This window comes from Pleurodeles waltl, chromosome 1_1 (genome assembly GCF_031143425.1).
Source record: "Pleurodeles waltl isolate 20211129_DDA chromosome 1_1, aPleWal1.hap1.20221129, whole genome shotgun sequence".
Classification (NCBI taxonomy): Eukaryota; Metazoa; Chordata; class Amphibia; order Caudata; family Salamandridae; genus Pleurodeles; species Pleurodeles waltl.
This window is the reverse complement of record NC_090436.1, coordinates 621,104,568-621,116,967: the sequence shown is the minus strand read 5'-3', so window position 1 is coordinate 621,116,967 and position 12,400 is coordinate 621,104,568. Positions and strand designations below refer to the sequence as shown.

At 39.5% G+C, this 12,400-nt stretch overlaps 1 protein-coding gene across 1 annotated transcript in view; it reads right to left on the bottom strand.

Annotated features, from left to right (window-relative positions):
* Positions 1-1,854: 1,854 nt before the first annotated feature.
* The window catches only part of SRP19 (signal recognition particle 19), a 29,612-nt gene continuing 19,066 nt past the window's right edge, over positions 1,855-12,400 (bottom strand). Inside the window, exons 2-5 of the mRNA XM_069226489.1 lie at positions 11,007-11,082; positions 3,495-3,566; positions 3,298-3,409; positions 1,855-2,571 (exon numbers count right to left, since the gene is read on the bottom strand). Of these exons, the coding sequence (XP_069082590.1) occupies positions 2,441-2,571; positions 3,298-3,409; positions 3,495-3,566; positions 11,007-11,082 (391 nt within the window). The 3' untranslated portion in view covers positions 1,855-2,440. The remainder of the gene's footprint in view (positions 2,572-3,297; positions 3,410-3,494; positions 3,567-11,006; positions 11,083-12,400) is intronic.

Below are 12,400 nucleotides of genomic sequence, written 5' to 3'. Positions count from 1 at the left end.
AATCTTGTGATCATTTCGTTGATGAATCCAAGGGACCTATGGACAATCTATGATATTTAGGACACATTTCTCATACATCAACAGCCACCTTTCCTCCCAAAGGTTTCCAATATCTGCAAGTGAAAAAGTATTTAGTAATATTCTTCCGCTTCCTGTGGATTCACAAAGGTAAAGACTCTGGCCCTCATTTATGGGGATTTGGCATAGGGCAGCACAGCAAGTCACCTTGCTGCACTACTCCAAAGTGAAAGGGCAGGAATGCACCATATTTGTGCAATATGGTGCATTCATGTCCTTTCCGCCTGTGCTGGAGCCATTTCAACAGCCTAGTGCCAAAGCAAGCACCCTTGCACCAGGGTGCAAGGGAGCCTGTGCTGTGTGCAGGATTGTTTTGTGCAGTAAAGGTCACCTTCATCCACAAAAGAAATGGGTTTTCCTCTTTCTAGGTGACTGCAGAATGCAGCCCACATGGAAAGGGGTTGGGTGGAAGGAAATAACACAAAGAGAAATAAAGTTCTCTTCGTAACACCTCACCTCTGGAGGCGCAAGGTGTTGGTGCATCCCCAGGTTTACATGGTTTTGTAAATCCAGGGATGTGTTAAAATCCATGGGTGTTCCATAGGAACACCCATCGCAAAGCCTCCAAGGTGCAGAGTAAAGCAACACAGCAATTTGCACTGCCTTGTCTTACTCCACATATGAGGCCATTCAAAGTAACTTTGCGTGGCTTCATAGATACGATTTTGTAGTTTGCGCCACCTGAGCATCACAAAAAGTGATGCTCCAGCAGAGCAAGGGGCTCAAATATGCCCCTCTATTGGTAGCTTTTCTTCAGGTTACTTGTGATCAGTTGTAAAACCTGGATGACTGGCTAATTTGTGTTGAATCACCCAATTTAGCAGGACAGGACAATGCTGTAATATCAAACTCCTGCTCCGCATGACCAACTCGGTCACACTGCTCATAAATAGCATAATTATTACAGGGGAGCATCAGGTGGGTGCAATGCTCTATTAAGTGGCCATCACTGAATTTAACAGGCAATTCCACATTTATTAAATCTGTATCAGGTGATGTATAAGTATTATGTGTTATGGTGTAGAGTGCCACGCATATTTGTAGTCAAGCATTACATTTTTAATAAATATGTGATACACAAAAAATAAATATATATATATATATATATATGTATATATTTTACCTGAAAATCAGACAAAAATAAAAAGGCATAGCCACTGTAAAACTATGTTGCTCTTCCCAAAGCTTATACATACTTTCAGGCATGGGCAAGAATCAAATCGCAACAAACTCAGTGTGCGAAACAATCAATGGAGGCAGGAGGGATGACGCCCAATCCTTACCATCTACATCAAAACTATTCTGTGTCAGATCACGGTCACCATTCCTGTAAGGAGATGCATCCTGGTCTGAAAACTAAAAAAAATAAACAGTTTTCACACTTGTGCTCCCATATCAAAAAAGGCATGCCTCAATAGCTTTGATTCCAAACCACTGCTTTTAGTGACTCCACTGCTTTCTGGAAAATGTTGTACACTAGAATCGGAGTATTACCCTGTTGGTTTACTTCACCATGTGCAAGATATAACCGTGGATCAGCTTAATGTCCACCCAAACTAGGATCTGGGGGACCACTGAGCCCTCAGCCTACATCAGAGACTTTGACATACCATTATTTTTGTTTAGAAGTCATTTCCAACCAGCCAATATTGTGGCCCCCCAAGTCTGTACCCTCAACCAAAGTGAGGTAGCAGCTACACTTTCACATTCAGCCGATTCACATAACCTGCCCCCAATCAAATTTTCATAACCATTCATTAAACCACCGCAACACCATTCTTCTCAATAGGATTTATTTTTAAAAAATGCATTTGATCACTTATTGTTTTTCTTTCATTTCCTTTCAAACTGCTATTAATCCTATCCATCATCTTACAAAGAATAATACTAGAGTCACACATCCCCTTACGGGAAATGAAATCCATAAATAAATCAAAGAGAAGCTGCAATTTAATTTTACACCAAAAGGGAATACATCATTTACTATTCTTAAATGGTGCGATGACAAAATTAACAAAACTTTTGGGTAGAATTTGCTGTTTTCTTACCACGAAGATGAAATTCAGAAGAATCATGTTAAATGCTGCACGTCTTGAAATGGGATATGCATGGAATATTTTGTAGGATGCATTTTTATTCAGAGTGTAGTTTAGGAGCAACAGTCAGTAAGTGGTGTGGATCACTGCATACACCAAGAGTACACTCAGACATAAGTCCTTAGTGGCCAGGGCAGTTTCCTTAGATAAGATTTAAGAGGTACTACCTTGAAGTTTAAGCTAGTACAAGCTCAAGAGGCAAAATAAACTGTTTTGTTTTCCTCAACACAGACCAAATAGTAACAGGACCAATGGCAGTTGTTCAATCACTTCTTTTTCTTCTTGCTCTTTTTACCACCTTCCCCAGGCTGAAGAGTCTGGTCCCCTCCTCCAGCCTTCTGAGTCCTTGTTTTCAATTTTGGAATCATTTCTGCTACATGCAACATTATTGCTAGACCTAAACAAACAGACAGACACATTAATGTCACTATTAAAGGTCACCAAACAGAAAAGTTTATAGAATAGGACTCCGCATTTCTCCAGTTTTCACTCAAAACTAGGATCCTTATCAGTGCAAAGAAAACACACTGTTGCCTTAGAATTACTGTACCTTTATCACAGTAAAACACAAGGATAACTGAAAATTAAAAAAAAAAAAAAGGACACTTGCAAAGTACTTAACCACTGGGGCGCACTTGTTCTTGGGTGGATGTGCATGTGATGAGCCCAAATGCCATAACTCAGTGAAACATTACCAATAGTTGGACGGTGATGCTGTGATGGGCAAGAGCACAATGTGAATAGCAGTTGAATAGACCAATGGCTGACATACATACAAAGAGGATGTATGTATGCATTTTCTGATTCATTAATATAATTCGAGCCTTGAGAGACCGCTACAATGGCTCTAGGCAACGCCTAAAAGAGAAATCTAACATACATGTAAATAAAACTGTAAAATCAAAGAATCCTTTTTCGACCATTTTTGGTTACCATCGTATCTGAAGACATCGGTTACTGAACTCACAATAAATATCCAGGACTAATAAGTGTTTTGAGCCATGCCCATGTACTTTAAATAACTTGCGATCTATAAATGACATATGGTGCCATGAAAGTAATTCTGCATTTAGTGTATAAAAGTATGCAAACAAGTATTCAAAGGTAACTTTTTCAAACTTACGTGTTGGAAATTGCTCCAAACAAAGACTGCCGTCTTCAGTTTTTAACTGTACACGTACTCTACCTCTGAACTGTGCATCACGGTTCCACTCTCTGGGATACATCTTGTTATTCTAAGATTCCAGAGCAAACAATCTTTAAACATTTGATTCATGTAAGATACAAATGAACAAAGTAGGGCATAATATTCCAAATTACCTCAGCAATTGCGTTTAACCCAGCAGTGCTGCACACTTCTTGAATTTCACTACAGGTGGGATTTGTAGCAGCCTAAAATTAAATAAGACAACTTTGAAATAAAGCAATGGTCTCAATATGGATTAGCAACACACTATATAGGCATAAATACATCTGCCTCAAATGTGTATTCTTTTGCTCAGTTAATACCAAAAACACTTACACTCAAGAAAAATCGAATCAACATGCATACATATTCAGAGAGGTTTCCAGACGTCCTTGCTAATGCTTAAGTTCCATTTTTTAAGCACACTCCACCAATAAAAAAATTACAACAAGCCATCACTTCGTACATACTTACTCTTTCACGTTATTTTTTACTCCAACTTCCTTCTAACTTCTCTATTTAGGGACTAGAATTCTTAACTGGACCAAAAAAACACACACAAAAAAAACTGCCGAGGCCTCATCTTCTAGGATCCAGTGATGCTGGTTCAAGGAACTACCCTTCGACAAACAGTCCCCTTAGCCTAAGAAAACCAGAAGGGAGCCTGTAGATTTTTGAAGGTAGGGGGAAAAGGAGACTAGTCTTATTGGACAATTTTTACTCTGGAGCTGTTGCCCACTTTGAGAACGTTAGGCTTTTCAAGGTGAGGGTGCCATAGTATTTAGATAGATTTCACTCGATTTGAGAGCCTGCATGCATGGGCTTCTTTAAGGTAACTTGAGATACTCCATTGTGCATTTTGCGTGTTTTTTGTTTAGGTTGCCAATACAAACTATTATTGTTCATCCTTTGAAAGTCATTTCAAGCTTTAAGACCTCAATACAAAGGGATTCTGCCATATTTTACATAAGTGCGTGCAGTACAAGAGATCTATACATACTATATCTGACAGTCTTATGGCATCTTCTACATAACAATTTGTTAGAGTAAGCAATTTCCCCAATCCTTATGAAGAAATTACCCATCACTTTACAATTTAGGCACAAAGTTTAGTCTAGAAACATAGCCCACATGGTCTGTTTATATCAAAAGAGTAATTATAAAACCATTTATACACGAAACACATTGAGTACTCAGTCTAAAAAAAATTCAAGATTTAAAAAATAATTTTTTATTTTTTTTTAAAAGCCATAATAAATGTTATATCCACATTTGTCACTCCTATCCTCTATTCACAGCCCTGTGGATTAAGATGCCTAATCATGTAGAAGTATCAAGATGGTATTTTTGTATACAAATTATAGTACCAAGATAACCCACACTGTCATTTAAGGGGTTTCCCTTGGCAGAGGGATTGTGCTGCAATTCCTTACCACTGCATCACAAATGGTTGATGTGGTGGCATTAGACCAGACATGGCATCAGAGTGAACCAAGCAGTAACTACAATAGCTAACTATCGAGGTACTTTAATGCTATATAAAATCTGAATCCTTCACCATAGCCATTTAAGTCTAATTATACCTAAACTGGAGACATGTGTATGAAGAGTGTAGCTACGGAGCCCATGTGACCACCAAGGCCTTTCTACACTGGATAGATGGGTATGCAGATTTTTTTTTAAGCTGTGACCCTAGTAGTCCGAGGCATTTTCAAGATGTGAGTCACCCAATACGCGATGGAGATTTTGAAACAGTGTTGGTCTTTATGCATCTACCAAGGGCAGGAAAGGAGGTGGAAATCCTAGAGGTTGGAGTGCCACAAGACCAGAATGAAGACATAAAAGTACAATATATATATTATTACATTCAATAGTGCTAGGACCTTCATTATTCCCCTGGGAGCAGAGAAGGGCCTATTTTAAAGAGTGATGGATGGGTTACTCGGTCAGAAAAGAGGCGGATACCCAGTCCCCCTTCCTGCAAATGCCATAGTGTATAGTGCACATGTAATGTGCACATGCTATCCATCACGTTTGTGACAGAACAGCCAATCGACCACACAAAATCCTGCCTTACATTAGTGCTAACAAGTCTTTCTAGACTCCAAAGTGACCTACGGAGTACAGAGAGTGACTGAGTTCTAATCTTAGATCAGTCCATCAGGCAGAACCAAAAGAAAGTCATTTTAACTAGATTTTATAGTACAGGAGCATAGCTTTTATTAAAAATAAATGGTCTATTAAGACGTCACTCTTCAGAATAATTCCTTTAAATCCCTCTTCTCAAATTTAACAGGATAAAGCAGCGTTCCCAGGATGTAAAGTCTTTACACAAAAGCCTCTGCATCAAGAAAACGAAGATGGGGGCGCCAAATGTTACTAGTGGTAACACACGTGGTTCCACATAGAGGACACAGTTGTCCAGTAGAATAAGTCAAAAGAAAACACCAAATTTGGTCCAGATTATCATATCGAGATATGTTTGGGGACAGAGGTTGCCATAAATTCTATATTAAGAATTGGCCAGCGCACATGGTTGCTCTTAAAAAGGGTAAAGCTTATTCTCAACATCATTGCTATGCTACCTCAGGCATGTCAATTTTCTGATCTTTATGCAACATTTGACAACTATGAAACGAAATGTAATAAAACCATAAGTTGCAAATTTCTTGTATGCATATCAGTAACAGCTTAAAACTGAATTCTCTCATAGTTTGAGATGATCAGAATAACCAAGTATGCTCCAACCATGCAGTGTTTACATTTGATTTCTGTGACATACACCTCACTTCAGATTTTATTGATCTGGCGGCAACAGTTTAACATGATTACGTAACTTTATCCACTAAAATCCCCACTATCCATTTACTAGACAAGTTTAAGAACTAAATGAAAAAAAATAACCAACGCTGTAAATGAATGGCATAGATTTTCTGAACTAATTCTAAATGTCTTGTATGTGATTGTGTTAGTAATGAACAGAGAATATCCCAGGAAAATTAGCAGTGGTGCTCCCTACATAATGTTTCTAATGATCAGAATACACAGATTTTTGCACAAAGTTTTTAAATCACAGATACTACCACTACCCAGAAGGCTGCCACAATCTCCAAATATACCAGCATGGATTATAAAATATGATGCTTCAGCCACATAATCTAGTTTGGTTTAGGATTTTTCCTTGTGTTATTATATATTTGCTTATCCTACTCTAGTCCAGTATAAGGAATACTGTTACCTCACCATACTCTAAAACAAGTCTTACATTTTAATAGTACATAATCAGCTGGAGAAATCATTTCTTCCCTTATTTAGGGACTCCATTTTTACTGACACAATCCCAAACTCCAGGGTCTATTTTACACAATTGCCATAACAAAAGGCCCAAAGGGACAACCCACAAAAATCACTGCCAAGTTTCCTTGTTGGATGCAGTGGGAAAACGTTTTGTAAAATTTGTACTTGAACAGCTATAAATTTGGGCTGCCCAAAAACAGCCAGGACTTCAGAAAAACTCTTGTTGTAATATTATGATTGTAGATAGAAAGGTTTCTATCCTAGAGCACTGCTCTATCACCAGTTTCACAGCTTTTGAAAAAGGTGAACTGAGGTTTGTCGCAGCGCAAGTGGACTGCTCTCTGGATTTCGGTTAGCATTTTCAGGATTCCGACAGTTGTACACAGATAGTTTGTGTTCAATACTAATGGGTGCAGACAAGTTTAGGTAAGAGTATAGAGGTTTATAATGGCCTCAAGCAGGGTTGCATTTTGGGGGGCCAATTTTATTCTTTGTGCGTAAATGTGGATAAATTTCCTAAGCTGTTCATTAGCTTTAGGATGTTTACCCCAGAATTACTTAACACCCCAGTTTACAGACTGCTGTAATAATTTTAGATCAAACACTGGCCAGCCCTGGAGACAACAGGGCTTCATTCAAAACATGAACACAGTAAAAGATACAAACAGTAAGAAGATTGTCAATTACTCACAAATGGTAAGTGGTTTTGCTTTCCTCCTTTCTACGCTGGTAGACTGAATCTCCCTTAAACAACTAAAGGTTAGCACTTGTGAGCATGGAGAAAACTAGAAAATAGCGTGGGTTGGAATGTTCCCTCCTCCACTGCTAGCTCACTGTGAAATTAGAAAGAACACTGAAAAAGATAACGGTCTACTCAATATTTCAAACTTGATATTCAAATGTTCGAAAATAGTGCTACAACTTGGGGTATTTGAAATCAATCCGAGGCGACCGATTCATATGTAATTGTGTAAACGCAAAAAAAAAAAAAAAAGCATAGGCTTACAAACTCACCCAGAGTATTCTCATAAACACGACTATCAATATTGTGATAATTATATAGTATTTACTACCCCCAAGTCGGGGTGCTTATTCACTGGATTACAAATGAAGCATGCTGCACCATATAGTGTATGGTTAGAAGGGTGCGGTCTTTTTCTCCTCTGTGTGAAGAGTTTCCATGTCATGTGTTGTGGTATTCCTAACAAATGATTAGGATTGGAGCTGTGATCGATGGATGGGGCGTTTGATAGATTAAAACATACGTGAAGATAAAACCCCAATTAGCCTAGTTTTTCCAGTTATCAACTTTACATGTGTGATGATCAACAAGGTGTGGTTATTGTGTTAAGGGATGCAGCATGTAGAAAGAAGTGTGATGGAGAAAGAAGTCTGGGACGACTGAAGACATTTGAGACACAGGCACTCAGTGTACAGTTTTTGTTAAAGCCAGCAGCTTTGATCAGCTCTGCAGCTCCCTCGTGCTCATAATACTCTAGGCCGCATGCCACACAGAGTTGCCCAGTAGGAGTGTGAGTTTTAAGTCTATGGACCTGAGCAGACATAAAACAGGAAGTATGCTGGTATAGAGGTAATTGTCAACATCCCTTATATGAAAGTCAGTACGCGATGCCAAGGAGAGGACATAGTATGCAGTAATTTGGGACCTTCAACTGGGACTAGAGTTACACCTTTTGATGGCCTGCGGTATGTGGCAGATCTTTAATTATTCAGTGGTGGGTTTGCTGCTGAAGACTGGGGCTGGATTAGTGATAAACAAGGCCTGTACTGGTTGGGGGCTCTTTCCTAATATTAACCATGCCTATTTGTCTACACCAAGGCTGAAAACAGACTGGTAGTTGCATGAGATGATTTAGTTCCATGTGCTCTTGGTGCAGTCTCACTACTTCCTTTTCCAGTATCTTGCTGACAAAAGGAAGGTTGGATCTGGATACGTAGCCTGCCAAGATCTTCGGATGTGCACTTCTTTAGAAGTTGGGTGATAAAAGCATGTTTTAGATTGTTAGAAGTGATTCCCAATTGGAGGAATGCATTTAATATGATTATGATAACTCAAGCAAGGTGAGGAAAAAGATCTTTAACACACACATCTGAATGAGGGTTAGTTTGAGAGCTGGAGGCTTTTACTTTTGCAGGCAAGGTAAGCATCTCAGACTGGAGGGGTCTGAAGCATTTGAATATGGACAGCAATAAAAAAAATAAAAAATAAAAAAATTGATTAAGGCTTGGGGGTGATGGAATTGTTCTTCTTTAATTTTCGAACCACAGCCTAATTTTTAGAACGGTAAACCTTTAATGACCCACCTAGCTTTAATGGACAGGAGATAGGTGATTTTTTTTAATGTAGCTAAATCAGTGTGTGGTAGCACATTGTGCAAATTTAGCAGCCATTTCAATGGGAAGTTTGTCTGTAAATGAGTTTTACTGAAAACTATATTGCACACACGATAATGTATGGCAATCTGGTTTCAGTGAATATTTATCATTTGTGCATCACCAAATAAAATATCTTGATTTTTTTCATGCACCTGGCACGGACAGTGCTGGGGCCCCCCCTTGGACACCACCAGTCACACCACAACATTGCCGCCGGCTTTATTATGAGCAGACATCAATGTTGTGGTGAGGTTTCTGCTGGGCCAGTGGGCAGAAACGCTGTTTCCTCCCGCTGACCTAGCGGAAAGCTAATGGGACGGACAAAAGCTCTCCATTACTGGCAGTCTGTAGCCTGCAGCGGTTTTGGCGGTCCTGTGAAAGGGACACATTACAACTTCGGCGGTCCTAAGTGCCATTTCTATAGAGTGAATTTCAACAAAGCACAACTGAAAGATTGTGCATTAGGCATGGAAAGAGACCCACGTTGCTCTAAAAAGGTAGCATAACGCTAACTCTTAAGACTATGGTTGCACCAGCTGATCCTCACAGTGACCTGATCAAATTACCGGCACCTGTGCAAAAATGGTGTTCCTCTCCGCAGAGGCTCCATCAAGGCTTCAAGCCTCACTGGGGAGGGTGTGGTAATATTTTTAAAAAGGTTAACTCAAACAAATGCCATGCAGAGCCTACTTGCTAACTGTTCCCAGCTGGATACTTACTCCATCTCTGGCACGACCGGATTCAGTGACCTTAGACTGATGAAAGAAGAACATGGGAGGCTGCAGCAGTAAATGGTCCTCTTATTCCCTCTAATTGACAGATCTGCTATTAAACCAAGTGGATAACTGCTTATTGGTTGAGCTGACCAGCAATGCATTTTATCATGCAACTGATGAGTCACTGAATGTAAATCGATCTGCAACCAAAAGTGACTAGCTCATAATTTCTAGCACAACTCTTGCTGTAACCAGTTTATAATGTGAGCAGCATTTTAATCACTACTTAAACCTGATTCAGTGCACAAAGTTATAAAATATGGCATGTATGGTGCTCAACTCAAGGTTCATTAAGCAATGGGAAACATTTCAGACGATTTCCGTCCAATATTTTGCTCTCCTGTTCCAAGACCACTAATAGCCTTCCAGATGTTCATGTCGCAAGCTGCAAGTAAAGTGCTGTCAAAGACATCTTTGGCAAGTCTGCACAACCTCTTTACTGGGTTAACCCCATAGAGTGAAGCCAAAGTACTCTTCCAAGTTTACTCCTCTCGTACTTGGATACACAGATCTAGGTCTTGCAAGGTTCAGCCACTCAAAAAGCAGTACGGGAAATAGAATACAAAAATGTAACTAAGAAAACAAACTTATGTGTCAGCCTTGAAAAATCTGTCAGGCATTGCTCTGGGTCCGTCCTTGCAATCTAAAAGTTACTGCACCCAAATACCCCTCTATTGTTAGTTACATGAGGGCTTAGCAGAATTTAGAAGAGTACATTTCTTAAAAAGACCACCAGTAGAGCTATGTAGTGCGGACCAATTAAGAGAAAATATATTGAAGGTCTTGATGCTGATGATTTTCAATTATAGGCTTGTCTGGGGCTTCAGGTGGAGTCTAGCTGGTAAGACCTGGCTGTAGTACTTACCTAGACAGTCATTTGATGTACCTCAATATAACCCTAAACAAGAAGGCCACCAATTTAAACTCAGTACCTTACCAAATAAGGTTCTGGCAAAGGCTCTTACAATTCACACCCAGTTAAAAAAAAGTGAGCTAAGTTGCGGTCTCAAACTCAAAACAACCAAAAGCCAGTCTCTTATTTCTTTGTTAAGATAATAAAAATCCAGCTAATTAAATTCTTCGCATCCTATAAGGCTACTGCTTTTTTAATTTGGCTAAAAAAGCCTACATTACTACCAAATTACCTATTACTGGCGATATTAGTCTGCTGCTTACCTTTTCTAATGAGATTCGCCGTCCTTCTGCAATCGTTTTCTTGCCATTTATGTAGGCTGGGTAGATGCAAATAAACCTAAAGATAGAAAGACATCGTGCAACATGAACTTATTTGATTTACTAAGATGACACTTTACATTTGTGAAAGATGCACATCTATAACTGAAAGGAAATACTGCACTCCAAATTACATACAGATGATGCCTACCTAGCACTTTTCTTATAGTGATCTTTACATTGTGGCTTGGACTATACCTTAAGCTTTTGCTATTTTGTGGCATATTGCTTTATTTGACAAGTTTCCTATTAATGTAGCATGACTTGACGAGTGGTGGTGCGAGGGTTGGGAGGTGGTCTGAGCTCAGGGGGGGCACCTCAACACCGTACCCTGGCCGGACAGCTCCTGAGTGAGTCCAGAGGGGATGTGGGGGGCCCTCCATGTACTGTGTGGGGGGCCTCAGGTTTTGTTACACCAGTGGACTCCATTGCCTTCCCACTTCTTCCAATGGAAAATTCTCTTATGCAACATCAAGTCATAAAGTCAGTTATGAGTGCAGCGCAAGAAACCAACATTGTCAATCTGTGGAGAAGGGTTAGGCTAATTCATTCCAAAATGAAAATAGACGTTTGTACTACCAAATAATTGTATACTGCGCTAAAATTGCAAAGATAAGAACACTTCTCGCACAAAACTCAACACCCTCTCTAAAACTATCATAAAATGACCAGGTGCCCACCTTCTTTGATCAGCTAATAGTTTGAGGAAATCTCCACAAATGAACTACTGGAGGTCATGTATAGTAGCTGCCCATCTGGTTCCTCTGCTGATGTGCTTATCCACAATAGCGAACTCATTTGGCCCTGTTCTTACCCCTAATCTCGGGTTATTTTCAGTTCTTTATAGCACAGAGAAGTACCACTCTTCTGAAAAGCCAGACTTCCTGAACAAGAGTGACTTCAGCAACTGTTGCCAGATTTCACTTCTACGATACCAAGGAAACATTATTGGGAAAGTGTTTTCGCCAGCTGAAAGCCAACCTCAAAAAGGTACTTAAAAATGGATTCTTTCCAGACAAGAATCTGTACGGAAAATTCACCAAATTGATGGTAACTTAATTACTTAACTCTTGGATGATCTATGCAGATTGCTGCAAGGCAAAAAAAACAAAACAAAAAAAAAAGGCAAGCATTTGTTCAGAAAGACTTTTCAGCAGCCTTCATCGCTATTACAAAATTCCAGGAAGTGGGTACTAGAGATACCCTACTTAAGACAGAACATTTCTGGACAGAGAAGGAGCAAATTATCAAACTATGCCCCTTTAGATCAGAGGCAAAAAAAGATCTGATTTAGTATGCCCCAGGCCTCTGTCCTTTCGGCACTCTTTTCAAGATCT